We start from the raw sequence: 16,029 nt of genomic DNA on the forward strand, positions 1-16,029 counted from the left end.
GTAGATTGAAAAATACAGGATATGCTTAAAAACAAAGAGCGATCACTACCAGTAACCTCTTATCATAATCATAAAAATCAAATAATCAATTATAATCATAATATACAATTATGTAAAAAAAATACTCGTTATTGCAATGTCATGTCATGTTACAACCCGCTGGCAAAACAAGTACTTACCATTTTTTTACGAATTAACAGTTAAGTAAATTATGTCTCATTATTTCGTAAACTGACCTGATAACATTTTACTTCCAGACTCGTTGGTAATTTCGTGTTTTATATTTATAAAATCATATTAAATTAGACCATTTTTAAATGGTGTTGAAAGATTTATTTTAATTTATTATTTTGATATCAATTAATTATTTATTAACATGAAATTTATTTCTGCTTTAACAGTGGTTTCACAGCCAAAGGGCGACTGGAAAGCTGAAGACTTCGCAAGTGTGGGAGAACTTATTCTGGACATCTCTATTAGTTTAGCACGAACGTAAGTCAAACCTATATTTTATTTTGCTTATCTTCTAAACTGAAACCGAGAAACCGATTCATAAATATTATTACTTCTCCATCTGCGTCATTTTCCTCATTACTGAGGGTTTTAACTTTATCCATTAATCATGTAACAGTACTAATTATTTTTAAGAGGTTTAAAAAAGCGTCGGATATTTATACCTAGCCACAACCACAACGGCGGGGTTAAATGAGTGACAAGTGATAACAAAAATAAATTAAAAATATTAATATCAATATTCGTATGATAAAATAATTGAAATTCTGCACCAGTTAAACGTTTGGCTATACAGCAAAAGTAATTTCAATTAACACTAATAAAAAATTAAATAATGTCGGTGTTAATCACCATGTACCTACTTACCAAGTGCCACTTGACATTTAGAAGTCCAAAACTTAAACACTGGCCTTGTCACTGCTAGTCTAAATCTATTTCGTTCAACACGGATCGTTGATAGAGAATGATTAATGCGAAATTACGACCACAAGGCTGACCCGCCTTTGAATCTGTTCTTTTGTTTTCTAGATGTGATCATTCACGGCCATGGTCTGAACACGACGCGGATAGAAACCAAATAAAACAATATTTATATTCACCAATTAATATCTGTCAATCCGTGGCAAAAGCTCTTATGTATTACCTCTTTAAAATAGGCGCTAATGAATGAATGACTAGTTATTACACGGTTTGATTAAAATATATATTATTTGGTAATTTTTTATTAATTTGACTAGGTATATTGATTAATTATTCATAGAGCTTTATGGTTGGAGTTGCAATGTTAAAATCTACTATCTGCGCCAACAAGATAAGCAGAAATTACTTCAAATTAAATAAATTATTTTATTTTGTAGATTTAAAAAAGTTAAATTATGTTGTTCTATTAGCAGTCTGTAAAAGGGTACGTCCATGGTTTATATTATAATATGTCGAAATTAATATGACATCTTCTGATAATATGATAAAAATAAAATGCTGATTCTAACTTTCTTTCCGCGTTAGACTATACATAATATAGTGACTGGTAAATGGTATAGTCACTATACAGTATACATATATATTATACAATATACATATACCTATATAGTAAAAGTGCATATTATGAAAGAACATAAAATTCTTACGACCAAGGTTTCGAAGTTTATTAAGACGTACTTAGCAGGTTGGTAAACAACGTAAGAGGAGTGATTTATTGTAAGTTATCATTGCGTATCATCGTGAAGGTCACTTGAATCACCGAAGTGTTCTCGCTTGTAATGATTGACAGAGTTTGGTATTTTGGTAAAATACTTCTTCCTCACACCTAGAGACCCTCGTAAGATCCTCGATCGACAATATTTTTAAATAAAACTTAATAATTTAAATAGGTTATAGGATAGGTATAGGATAGTTTGAGAAAAGTAGGTAGGTACTTAAAGTAGGTAGGTAGGATTTAAGAACAATAGCATGGTTAAATGCGGTTTTTTTGTGCTCTAATGTACCCTTTTATAACATATATGATAACCTACAGGTATGTGTCTCACGTTACCCGTTATTCAGGCTTGACTTACGAGTAAAGCACATTAAGGCTGTTTTACGCCGGAGCTACAACATGCGACAATGCGGCAATCCATTTGTAAATGGTAACATTATCTCATTAGGTGATAATGTTTCAATTACATTATCTGTGTTGCTCTGGCGTAGAACGACCTTAAGAATAATGGCGTATAGTAGAAGAAAACAACTGTTACATAATTCTATTGAAATAAATGTTGCCTTTTAATCATTTTACACGAAAATATACGTTTTGAATGAAGTCTAGGTAATTAAATTATCAAGTAGGAGTACTTAACATATTTTATTTACATATAAATAACATTAAGAAACCATTTCAATGTACTCATTCCAGTTTTCTTTTAACTTCATAAATCTGTTTTCAAACCGTTACACAGAGTATTAATTAGAAAAGTAGGAGGTAATTTAAATAAGTATTTTTACGGTTACATAATAATATGTAATGCATGCAACATTTTTTATTGCTAAAAAGTTGCTAAGCATAGAAATTGGAAATCTCTACCTCTATAATAAATGCGAAAGTGTGTTTGTTTGTTGGTTTGTCCTTCAGTCAAGTCGCAACAGAGCAACGGATTGACGTGATGTTTTGCATGGGTATAGTCAAAGACCTGGTGACATAGGCTATTTTTTATCCCGGAGCATCAAACAATTCCCACGGTATTTTAGAAACCTAATTCTACGCGAACGAAGTTGCGGGCATCAGCTAGTATCTAATATATAAGTAATACCTACTTACGAAATTATGTTAACCAGCTTAGCCCTAGTACCTACCTACCACGTCATTTTGAAATTTTAAATTAGATATTTAAATTAGAGGCGGCCGTTACTTATTACTGTAACACTCTAATAACACCAACCACTACGGCCATCTAATTTATAAAATGTTATAAAACCTATGACTTTCATATTAAAACAAAGCCCAGCGGCCGCAATCGCCGCCAAACAAATGGCGGAAATATTAGATAATTATGCATCCCTAGGTTAGGGCTACTTAAATTTATTTGAACCTTTTAGTGTGGAGAGATAGGACCTTGGCTGGAGGCCAGATGCTTCGTCGTTTATATGTATACAGAGTGGTGTCTTTCTTTCTCTCTGCTATAGTATTCTTCATTGTTATATTAATGAAAAAAATATATCTAAACATTAATAATAATAATAACGAAACTCAATCATCTTAACTTCGTTAACAAAAACCTTGATCTACATTCCAAACTAATTAATTGTCTTTGACCTCGATAATGAAAAAAATATTTGAAATTGGACCTTATTCGCATACGAAATTAAACTGGACCGGACCAGACCGCATAGCTCGTATGCATATATCAGCTCGTTACGGTGATTCATTAGACAGCCGAGTTCTCAACATCCATTTGACCTAATTTGGCCAACAGTTATGGGTCTGGTATTAAAATGCATCTAAGTTCTATACACACATTTCATAAGTACGTGTTCTTATACGTGTAAAAGATTTCAACCAACCCACAAGCAAAGTTTCATGCAAACCACAAACTTGCATATTCTGTCGTCTATTTTCTAAAAAAACAGGTAACTAAAATAAGTAATTTGGAAGTTATCGCAAAAAATGGGAACTCAGAAAAAATGATTTTTCTAAAAAAAAAATTGCTACGTAGCGCGTAGGACCAAACTAAACACTAACTAAAAACCCTAGTCCTACGTAGTTATTCTTCATAAGAAACATATATTTTCTTAAACCGATTTCGAGATATTCATATTGGCGGCCGAGACGCATAAATGACGCATTTTGCGCAACATTACCGATGTATGTCGAGCTTATTCCTACCATTTCCAAAAGAATAATTTTTATTGCAACTAGTTCCACCTCAAGGTGTTTTTCCACTTATTTCTACTGTACTAAATTATAACAGCACTAGGTTAAGCCCACGACTATGTCCGCGTGGACTACACTAACTTCAAACTCCAATTTTACGAAACAAAAACCATCCAAGTTGAGCTGTGCATCTGATCAATCAGATCAGTCAGTCAGTCAGAAAGCTTTTATATATTTAGATTAAATAGGTGTATAGACTTTTGTAAATGAGTTGAAAAATAATAACAATAAGTACATTTGCCTAACGTCAATTTGTTTACAGGTATGGCCTAACATACGAAGAAATCGAAAAAGGTTTACCGCTGATCGACACGTCTCGCACGCTGATCCGCGAAGTGTGCCCGCCTGTGTTCTCTCACGTCGAGTGTCGCGCCGGCAAGTACCGCCGCCTTGATGGACTCTGCAACAACCTGAAACACCCCACGTGGGGTGCTACCATGGCTCCATTCCAACGGTAATTTATATTTTCACCTGACCGCGGGGAAGGTCAATAATGGGCTAAGCGCGTGCCAGACCTTCGTTATTTTATAAAAGCTGAAAATTTATCTGCATATTGTCCCCAACACTGCGAGGAACGTTTGTTTGGATCATGGTGGCTTTGGGAGATATAAAAATGTAAAAAATCTTACTTGAAAGTATAAAGTCTAGTCTTTCTACGGAATAATATTAGAAATCACGTCATGCATTACCAGACACAGTATCATGGCAAAACCCCTGCCAGACACCCCTTACAGTTCAAGTATAAGGTTGGCAGGTACTTTGTTTTTGTGCTCTTTTAGCGCTACCACTACATTGACAACATTTTAAATTTTATAAAAATGTTAACGCAAGGCCAGATTAGCTTTTTTATTTTCTTTTTCTTTTGGATCCAATTTAGTAGGTATTTATCAAATAAAGCGTGTGGATTAAATATTCAATGTTTCATCTACTTCCTTGCAGCTCAACTTTGTAAGTTATTTAGACATTGATGTTAAAATTTTGTTAAATTTTTTTAACTTGGTCACTGTAGGTATTTGCTTGAGTTTTCCAAAGAGTTTTCAAAAAATTCTGTTAAAATTTTTGAGCATTTATAGGAATACACTTATTTGTAAACTGACAGCTTTTATTCCAAATATTCACTTTATATATAGTATATTATATTTTATTCTAAATATTTCTTCACAATCAAAGATATATTTTTCTCCACTTTATTATTATTATGTAAATTTCAAGGTTAATCGGCCCTCTATTCTCGGACGGCATAAACGCCCCCCGGATATCCCACTCTGGGCACGACCTGCCTCTATCCCGTGTGGTGTCCCGGACAATGCACCCCGATGATGGTTTCCACGACCACGCTGGTACTGTCATGGTGATCGCTTGGGGACAGTTCATGGACCACGACTATACCTTAACAGGAACTCCACTTGGTAAGTCTTTTCACATCCTAGCATGATCTTGAAAGATCGGGGACTGTTTGAAATTCTATCCTATCCTAAGTTTAGCATTATAAATTAGATACCTGCAGTTCGTAAGCGAAAGTTCAAAATGTAGAGTCATCGATTTAAACGAATACTTATGACCTGTGCGCCTCAACTTTCGTGACGCGTACTTTATTGGATAGTTATCGTAGGAAGATTTAGTACTTAGCTTTCTTTTGAAAATTAATTAATTAAATATATTAGGAACTAGCTGTTGCCCGCCGCGACTTCGTACGCGTGGATTTAGGTTTTTAAAATCCTGTGGGAACTCTTCAATTTTCCGGGATAAAAAGTAGCCTATGTCCTTCCTAGATATGCAAGCTATCTCTGTACCAAATTTCGTCAAAATCTGATTCGAAAACATTTCGATGAGCTGTATAAAGGTAACAAATAAACAGACAGACAGACAGACCGTACACACACTTTCACATGATGGACTAGAAAAGATTTTTCTTTAAAAAAAGCATCGCACTTCCAGATCCGGTTCACCGCAACGATCCTGAAGAATGCTGCAAGCGGCCCCTGCACCTCAAGCACCCGTACTGCAATGAGATCGTCGTGCCGGACGACGACTACTTCTACCGCCTCTTCGGAGTCAAGTGCATCGACTTCGTGAGAGGATTCCCTTCGCCGAGACCCGGCTGCCGTCTGGGTATGCACTTTAAGCTTTTTTTAGTAGTATGTTTCACCATCATCATCATGATCAACCCATCACCGGCTCACTATCGAGCACGGGTCTCCTTTCAGAATGAGAAGCGTTTTGGCCATAGTCTACCACGTTGGCCAAGTGCGGAATGGCAGACTTCACACACCTTTGAGAACATTATGGAGTACTCAGGCATGCAGGTTTCCTCACGATGTTTTCTTGTGATATTTAATTGCTTAAAACGCATTTAACTCCGAAAAGCCAGAAGCACGTGCCCAGGATTGAACCCCCGACCTCCCGTTGAATCGTAAAATGTTTACGTAATTCCTGACCGAACTTTGGCCACGGTGGTCAATCTTCATAATTTATATAGACTGGCCATCTGCGCGGGAATATAGTATCATACCTTCACTCTCGTAGCCCGATGGGACAGAAATCCGATGCAACCGGAGAGAGATCAGGCGCAGGACCGACGGCTTTACATGCTCTCGGAAGCCCGAGGGTGAAACACCGCCAACTTTCTATCTCCGGGCTAGTATTGAAAATTTCTTAAAAGAAAACCCTAATTACCATTTGGCCACAGCGGGGTGGGCTATGGCATACACCTTTCTCATTCTGAGAGGAAACCCGTCCTTAGTAGTGAGCCGGCGATGGGTTGACGATAATGATAATGAGTTCAATGTTAAGACACTGCGCTGAGCTTTTAATACACAAAAGTCAAAACCCACAATTCTACATAGATGGAGAGCTTTTGAAATATTTTTTTTCATAACCAACCAAGGTTCCATTATAGTCATTTGTTTTGAAATTGCAAATTGCAATGTACAAATAAATAATTAGTAGGTACGTTTATCAAATAAATCAAATCATAATAAATGAGTCCGCAGAACAATAAACAATGTGAAATAAAATCACACATGATGTTCAAACAACTAGACGTACCTACCTACCCATTTCGAAATTTGAATGTACGACCACAAACCAGCAATCGATCACTTGCGGTTGATTTGCATTTCAGACTAGGTTCGCACCGTATGATACATGACACTTACATTGTTCTGCAATACCAATCAGCTAAGATTTAAATAATATTGTGTCAGTATACGCTTCCCATGAATGAAGACTTAACAGACTTAGTAGGTACATACCTATTATAAAAGTGGCCTTCACTTTACTGTGAAGTGTAATTTGAACTTCGATATAGATAATATTATGCAAAAATTGCCATTGAAACTGTCATAAAGTTCGTACTTACACGATTTACTTTCAATAAATAGAGTCGTAGGCTGAGATATTCTGTAAAGACACATTGACTTGGAGTGCGCTCTATAGGCTTCAACCTTATTCTGATGAGGGTCTCATATTATGAAAGCTCAAAGCAAGAACTCTATAAGTGCGGTACGCGGCCGAAAGTAATGTACATCGGCCTTGCATCTAGGTTTTCTGGTTTCAAGAACTGGTCGGATCGGACGAAATATTGAAATGGAACTTTTAATTTTTAATTTAAATTTAAACGTAGAACAGCTGTTATCAGAAGGTGTCTACTGTCTATATTATGAATGTATCAAAGAATTTTTAAGTACTACTTCGAATGTATTTAAAAAGCAATCACGATTACGTGAGTGTTTATGAAATACTTACTTATTCTATTTATATATGTATTATATCATGTCCATACAGTGTTATTCCATTCTGTGATACTTACATACAATTTAATGTTTTGTGACCGGTTCTTGACCTGTTCATCTGCCGAGTGAGAGGCGAAAGCAGTTCGTTACGTGTATAGATCCCTTGCGTAATGTAGTGCAAAAATTATACCGACCGATAGAACTACGTATGTAAACAACACTATAAAAAACCTCTCTCTTTTATTATACACTAGATGACGCCGGCGATTTCGTCCACATGAATAATTAAGGATTATTGAAAATTCTATGGGAATTCTTTCGATATCCGAGATAAAAAAGGAAAGGCGTAGCATATTATATCCGTTTTCGAGATGAAAGCTATCTCTGTATCAAATAGATGATGCCCATGACTTTGCCTACGTGGTTTTTAAAAATCCCGCGTGAATTCTTCGATTTTCCGTGAAAAAAGTAGTTTATGTCAGTCCCCGTAATGCAAGCTATCTCTGTACCTTTCATTATAATCGATTAAATGGACGGCCCACGAAAAGCTAGCAAACAGACACACGTTCGCATTTAGAATATTATACTTTTTATTACATATAATATGAATGTTTCATCAATAATCTGGGTGGGTGCTAGATTTGAAAGCTTATGATTTACTTACACCGGATACCTATCAATCAATGTTTTCTATTTTTATTATGCATTTTGAAGTTGGACATTGAATGAAACTTGTAACACTTCAAGTTTGAACTATTATGTAGGTAAGACAATCTCTGCCAACTCTTCTGCTACGAAAAGAAATATTGGAAAATTACGTATTTAGCAGTTTTTTTTAAACTTACAATAGAATACTTCTAAGTTCTAGTACCTAAAGATATCTGGTGTCTTTGGAAATAATGGATTTAAAAACACAGGCTATTTGCCTCTCCTCTTTGCCCTTTCTGAAGGATACATATAAGTAAGTATCCTTTATAGTTTAAGCAAAAAGGGGAAGCTCTGAGATCCATGAGAATATTTTGAACAATATTTATTTAATTTTTCCAGGTTCAAGAATTCCCTTCAATACCTTAACTGGAGCCATCGATGGGAACACCGTGTACGGTGTTACTGAAAAATTCGCTAGGTAATATTAAAATAGTTCATGAAAATTATTGTCCATAAGCAAGGTAAGTGAGGGCGTTCTCGACACCTTTACCAACCTGAATAGGTAATCCGAACCCTTGGTGGGCTACGTGGCATTGCAATGAAAAAATAATCGAAGTCCCCACTAGCAGTAAAACTGTCAGAAGCGAGCTCTGGCAAGTCAATTTTTTTGCAGGTTTTGTATACCGACCTATTAAAATTTACAAAAATTGACTTGCTGCGAGTGTTAACACGATGCAAGTACAAATCACTTGCATCGTGTAAACACTCACAGCTGCCCAGCCCAGAGCTGATTTCAGCAAAACTTACTTTGCTTTATAATTTATTGGATCAAAGGTGGATCAAAATCAAAAAGCAATGATCTTTATATTAAAACAGTTTTCTTGCCTTTTAGAAAATTACGTACTGGATATGGCGGTCTTTTACGTATGAATCCTGTGTTTAAGGAATACGGTCTTAAAGATCTGTTGCCTCTTAAATTGGATATTCCTGATGAAGGATGTACGAGACCTAATAAGAATATGTACTGCTTCGAAGCTGGTAAGTTAAAAGATAATCATAAACCTTTTAGTTGCTATTTTAGCTAAAATGATAATATGTACCTACTTATGTTTGTACAGAAACAAAAATTGAAAGATTTTCTATTCAAATAAACTTTTACAAGTACTTTTGAGTCTTGAGTCGTCAATAGAATCTACCACTGGTTCAGAATGCCATTTCTACCGGAAAGAACCAATGTTCAATTTACAATAATAATATTTATTATGCCTTATGCCGTATAAGTAATTGCAGCCCCGTGCATTGCTGAAGCGAAGCCTATTTATCTTTGATTGTATCTGTAACATGCCTTTTTTGGAAGCATGCTTTTAATACATTTTTAAACTTGTGTAAAAGTAAGGTAAAAGGTAAGATGATATCCGTAAATTCCAGGTGAAATCAGAGTAAACGAACAACTGGTCCTCACAGTGATGCACACTTTAATGGCTCGTGAACACAATCGAGTGGCAGAAGCTCTGGCCCACGTGAACCCCCACTGGGACGACGAAAGCTTATACCAGGAGGCTAGGCGCATCAACATCGCTGAAATACAGCACATCACTTACAACGAATTCTTGCCTATTTTGCTCGGAAAAGACGTTATGGAAAAATTCGGTTTAGTCCTCGCCAAAAAGGTATGTATTCTTTATTTAGGATTAGCTGATACCTACCTGCGACTTTATCCGCATGGATTAAGGTTTTTTAAAAATTCCAAGGTAACTCTTTGAATTTCCTGGATAAAAAGTAGTCTATGTCATTTTCTAGGCCTTTATCTACACCCATGCAAAATATCACGTTGATCTGTTGCTCCATTGTGACGTGATTAAAGGACAAACCAACAAACAAACACATTTTCGTATTTATAGTATGGGTAGTGATTCCTACTTTCAAATCTAACGTTTTCTGTATAAATCGACTAGCCAAATTGTACCTATCGTAATTGCAGGGTTACTGGGACGGTTATGACAAAGAAGTAAATCCAGACGTGATTGCATCTTTCGCATCAGCGGCTTACCGTTTCGGACACTCTCTATTGCCTACTGCCGTCGAAAGATGGTCCAAGGCTCACAAATTCATTGGTAAGAAACTAATCAAAACATAATATATCACGGCATTGCATCACGGTGATATAAGACGGTTAATTTGGAGTGAGTGCTCACTCGAGTGATTGTCCCATTTCGTTTGTCACTTCTGATTCATTTTATGTTCAGAAGTTTAATTTCAAGTGAAATGTGCCGAATAAAAGACAGAAATGAACAACAAATTAACCGTCTCATATCACCATAAGGACTCCTTTATATTCAATGGTAGATATTTAATGAAAGGATATTATTTGCAGCATCAAAACGCTTATCAGACCTGATCCGAAGACCATATGATTTGTACAGAGCCGGTGTTCTTGATGAATATGTAATGGGCCTAATGAATCAAGTAGCCCAAGCCATGGATGACTCTATCACCCAAGAGGTCACAAATCATCTGTTCAAAAAAGTGGGAGCCCGTTTCGGAATGGACTTGGTGTCATTTAATATGCAAAGAGGCCGAGAATTCGGTATTCCTGGCTACATGGAATTTAGAAAGTTCTGCGGCCTGTCTGGTGCCAATACGTTCCAAGACTTGTTCGGATCCATGCCCAATGAAACTATTCGCAAATACGAGTCCATTTTCGAGCACCCGATCGATGTCGATCTATGGTCTGGTGGAGTTTCAGAAAGACCTTTACCAGGATCAATGTTGGGACCAACTTTCGCTTGCATTATTGCTACCCAGTTTTCTTACTCAAGAAGAGGTGACAGATTTTGGTAAGTTAAAAGAATATGAATTCTACTGCTCTTCTTTAAATTCTGGAGTCTGCACCATCTGTTGTTGTACACCTATAATCGAGACTATACATTCTTCCAACCAAATCTCTTTCGAGCTGCCAACTTGGAAAATATAAAGGAAAATCCGGCAGCCTTCATTTCCGTATCTAAGGACACTTTTGGTCTGACATGCTTGCGTTTGAAAACATCGTGAGGAAACCTGGATGCCTGAAAGTTCTCTAAGGTGCGAATATTCTCAGAGGTGTGATATTCGCCAATCTGCACTTGGCCAGTGTGGCCAGTTAGAGTAGGTATGGCCCAAACCCTTCTCATCCTGATGGTCATTCTGTAGTGGGTTGATAATGATGATGATGCTTCTGTTTACCTACTCTTGGTCACAAGCTTTTGGAACACAAGATATTCGGTGTCGCATGACCTATCCTCAATAGACGTTATTAGACAAAAAATAAGGCAGACTGGGTACGGTTGTAACGGGGTTCAGTTGAAACAACTCGAATATACCCAAACTATACACGATACGGGGAAGGGTACAAGGGACGAGAGTCGAGACACAGGTCGCAAGTTCCGATGTTGCGTTGCATTCTAGTCGCGGGCTAATCATGCAACAAAAATTTTACTGATAAAAATATTTCATTCTATCTTAGGTTCGAGCTGCCAAACCAGCCCTCGTCATTCACTCCGGAGCAGTTAGCTGAAATCAGGAAGTCTCGTCTTGCTCGAATTATTTGTGACAATACGGACATCATTGACACAGTGCAGCTCTATCCAATGGTGCTACCCGATCATGAATTGTGAGTTTCAACAAACTTAATATTATAATTTTTTTATTACCGTGAGTGATTTCCAGTATAAATAATTTATTGTATACCTTAACTTAATTAACTTAATTTATTGTATACTTACCAGTGGGGCGATTGTCTAAAACCTGCATCAATCATTATTACAATCTCAATTGTTCTGATTGGCTGAATTTGTGCGATTCTTGTTGCAACAATGCATTGTAGCCAATAGTGAGCGAGCGTTAACCAATCAGAGATGATTGCGATCGTGACATTGTAGCTGTCATTCTCCCGCAATCGCGCAGCTGCTTCCTTTAGAATAGGTATTTCTGTCACTTTGTCCCCATTACCAAAGATTAATTGGAAGAGAATATCCCTAAGTATTAAGTTCGCCTTTGTATGTTTTATATTTAGCTATGTGCAATAAACAGTTGAAAATAAAACAATCTCCTCTTTTATGTATTACAAAACTGTACAGTTTGTTATATAAATATAAGTATGAAAGGAAAAGACTGACTGACTGATCTATAAATGCATAGCTCATACTACTGAACGGATCATGCTGAAATTTGGCACGCAGATAGCTATTAGGATCCATACTGATTAAAGGGTTCTAGAGTTCGGAAGACGCAGCGTTGGAAGACCCCCCACTAGGTGGACGGACGACATCAGATGAGTCGCAGGGAGCCGCTGGATCCAGGCGGCGCAAGACCGTGGCGTGTGGAAGTCCCTACAAGAGACCTATGTCGACGACGACGACGTCTATTGGTTGATGATGATGATGAGAGTCTAGAACTCAATATAACTACAACTTGATTTGCAATTTACCAGGCAAAACCCAGTATCTATTTCATAAGCTTTTTGATACATGCTAAAACGATATATCCTATTTCTTTCAGAAATCCTCGGGTACCGTGTAGAAGTGGCATCATCCCATCGATGGACTTTAGTAAATGGGCTGACCCAGTACCATTCATAGGTGGTGCTAAAGAATATGTGAGTAGCTTTTCGTACAATCCGTTCCACGGCAAGAAGTAGTAGCACCAGCACCAAACTCCACAGTAAAACTAGAAATGTAGCTAGCGGAAGTAGTTAAGTTAGTATTGAAAAAGCTTGTCATTCACTTGTCCTGTCTTTACATGAATGGCTGCACCTCTAGCACCAAACTAGTGATAATAGCAATCGTTGTTGTCCCACCGCCGTCGAGGAAACGACTAGTTATCGATTATTTTCTCGCTCACAAACATACAATCAATATGCATCTCAATACTTATAAAAAGATTCCGACGAATTGAGAACCTTCTCCTTTTTTTGAAGTCGGTTAAAAAGAGAAAAATATACTTACAAATAGTTAATCGCCAAATGTGCACACTATCATTGAGAACTCTACTAGAGAACTAGTTTGTCGCAGCGGCAAGAGCTATCAAAGAAAACTCGCTCAGCGACAACGCTATCTTGGCGGTCAAAACATTCGCGCTATTTGCGCAGGAATTAATAAATGTCGGAGCCCGTACACTCGCTCCCAGCAATAAAACTATCCCAACTACATACTCGCTTCTCATTGCTCGCCAACTCGTTTCTTGTTTTTAGCTCAGTTCTATTCTCGCTAATCATCATCGGCGCGGCGCGGCGGTCGAATGCAGCCTTAAGCTGCAAAGTGCAAACACATTACTGTGTTGCGGTGTGTTGCAATTCAATGTGGTGCAATGGTCTAGACTCTAGAGTCTGGCTAGCGAAAGAAAGACTGAAAAAGCGCAGCAAAATTTAAAAAAATATCAGTATGGCAGCCCCTATAATCTAATTTTATACTTTAGAATTATTACTATTTTTGTTCTATCAAATTAGGTTACTCCAGGTCTCTCATACTAATGTCAGAGCTGCCATACTGATATTTTTGCTGCGCTTTTCCAGTCTCTTCTTTAGCCAGACTCTACCACTAGTAGCGCGATTCAGGCGTCAACAATGATTGCGTGTATCACATTGATTACATCAGATGCTAGGGGGACTGGTCTGTAAATAGTAGTAAAATAGATCAATTATTGTGCATTTTGTAAATAGCATACAATACAAGAACTTATAACAATGTAAAGAAAGGACATGTGCCCAATAATTATTATTGTTTTGTAAATTTTTACTAAATTTAGGTAGTTGTAGATTGCAAAAGTTCGCGTTATTTCTACTTGTATAGGTACCTTGTACTAAGTTTACAAAAGTAGGTATGTAACTATAGTGACACGAAAAAATGACTTACTCGAGAACTTGCCTTTTTCACTGTATATAATCATTTTGTCATTAATAATTAAAAGTACTGCCTAAGTCAAAAGTGCTATTCTTACTTTTGTATTCTTTTAATTTAGTTTATATTTCTTCATTCTTTGGTCCACATAATATAATATTATTAGATTTAATTAGATAAATGCCAATTCTGAAGGTACCTACACAAATGTTTGAACTAAATTTGACTGACGGGTCTAAAACGGTTGTCCTTTTCGGAATATTCCTTTCGGATAAAGATAGCATTACTTTTAAACTTGTCAGTTTAGATATTTGTATTTTGTATCCAACCAAAATTAGCTGCAAACTACTTATTAACTTACCATTAATTTATAATTTTGTGATGCAAACCTTTGATTTTATAGAAAAATATATTATGTAACTAGGTATTACTCCGACGATGAATAGGTACTAACTTACTAAATATTATATGAAAATTTAATAACAAAACCTAATTTAAAACTAGAACATCTATTTTCTGAAGACATGGTGGATCTATCTCTAATCAACCAACAGGTTTGTAACATCAAACATTAGGTTAAAAACAAAATTAAAAAAATAATATTTTGTAAACTATGTAGAAAACCCGCTAAGTTATTTCATGAGATGCCATTATCGTTAAGCTCAATGCAGATTGCCGCAATGTGCCGAAGCTCAGAGAATATGCTCCACATAATTTTGTACATTAAGTAGGTACCTAGTAGGTAGGTACTATTTATTTTTATTAGTCAGTCAAAACGTATAGATAACAAATACGTCCGCGTCGCTGTGCTTCCACTCTACCGCAATGTGCCTTGAGCATTATACCAATTTGTTAAGCACATTAAACATCACGTAAAAAAAAACATACAGTCGAAATGAGAACCTCCTCCTTTTTTTGAAGTCGGTTAAAAATACGGTTGTACCTAGTATCAGAACCATCGTATATAATATAATAAGATCATAATTATCTGATATTTATTACATATTTCTGCTGCGTGGTGAAATGTTTAGTCAGTAGTTTTTAAATATATAAAGGAATGCTTGGAACATTATAATTATATTATAGAGTAGGTACCTAAAAAACTTTAAGTCAGGGTAGGTACTAGGTAGGTATTTATTGAATCTACACCATAATCGGTCCTCATTTAAATAGACTTAATAATCTAAACATACTCAGTTTAAATAAACAGTTGTATACCTACCTACATACGAGTATGTACTCGTATAACTAGACAAAGTAATATTATGCTTTCCATGCTTTCCCTTTTCGATTTCATAACTACGCAGATGGAGTTCATAGTGAAATAAAACAATAAAGATTTCTATGGAGTAGGTATTCATGCAATAATTAGATATGAATACGAGTAAAAAATGTCATCGGTACTAGCAAGGAATATAGGTAGGCACTGCTCCCATACTAATATTCTTTTTAACGTTTTATTATACACTAGCGACCCGCCCCGGCTTCGCATGGGTGCAATGTAGATACTAATGTGGTGTCATTGAGGTGTCATTGCCTCGGAAACTCTCAAATGAGAGGATTTTTTTCCGACCTAATTCACATTATTTCAATTTCTCTAGGGATCTCTAATTTTTTGACAATTAAACTATAGCTTCCTCTTGAATCACTCTATCTAATGGTGAAAACCGCATTAAAATCCGTTGCGTAGTTTAAAAGATCTACGCGTTCATACATACATACAGACGCGGGAAGCGACTTTATTTTATACCTACTATGTAGAGAAGTAGGTACATGACATAAGATGTGTATTGTGTAGCAGTGGCGTGCACAGTGTTTGAAGCCAGGGTATGCATTAGTTAAGTAGGAACCTGTT

At 36.4% G+C, this 16,029-nt stretch overlaps 1 protein-coding gene across 1 annotated transcript in view; it reads left to right on the forward strand.

Moving 5' to 3' along the window:
• The window catches only part of cysu (Curly Su), a 32,942-nt gene extending 19,711 nt beyond the window's left edge, over positions 1-13,231 (forward strand). Inside the window, exons 4-14 of the mRNA XM_034972596.2 lie at positions 402-492; positions 4,182-4,373; positions 5,132-5,328; positions 5,858-6,031; positions 8,701-8,779; positions 9,194-9,339; positions 9,730-9,971; positions 10,283-10,415; positions 10,676-11,138; positions 11,804-11,950; positions 12,838-13,231. Of these exons, the coding sequence (XP_034828487.1) occupies positions 402-492; positions 4,182-4,373; positions 5,132-5,328; positions 5,858-6,031; positions 8,701-8,779; positions 9,194-9,339; positions 9,730-9,971; positions 10,283-10,415; positions 10,676-11,138; positions 11,804-11,950; positions 12,838-12,976 (2,003 nt within the window). The 3' untranslated portion in view covers positions 12,977-13,231. The remainder of the gene's footprint in view (positions 1-401; positions 493-4,181; positions 4,374-5,131; positions 5,329-5,857; positions 6,032-8,700; positions 8,780-9,193; positions 9,340-9,729; positions 9,972-10,282; positions 10,416-10,675; positions 11,139-11,803; positions 11,951-12,837) is intronic.
• The last annotated feature ends 2,798 nt before the right edge of the window (positions 13,232-16,029 follow it).

The sequence above is a fragment of the Maniola hyperantus genome, chromosome 10, assembly GCF_902806685.2.
Source record: "Maniola hyperantus chromosome 10, iAphHyp1.2, whole genome shotgun sequence".
Lineage (NCBI taxonomy): Eukaryota > Metazoa > Arthropoda > Insecta > Lepidoptera > Nymphalidae > Maniola > Maniola hyperantus.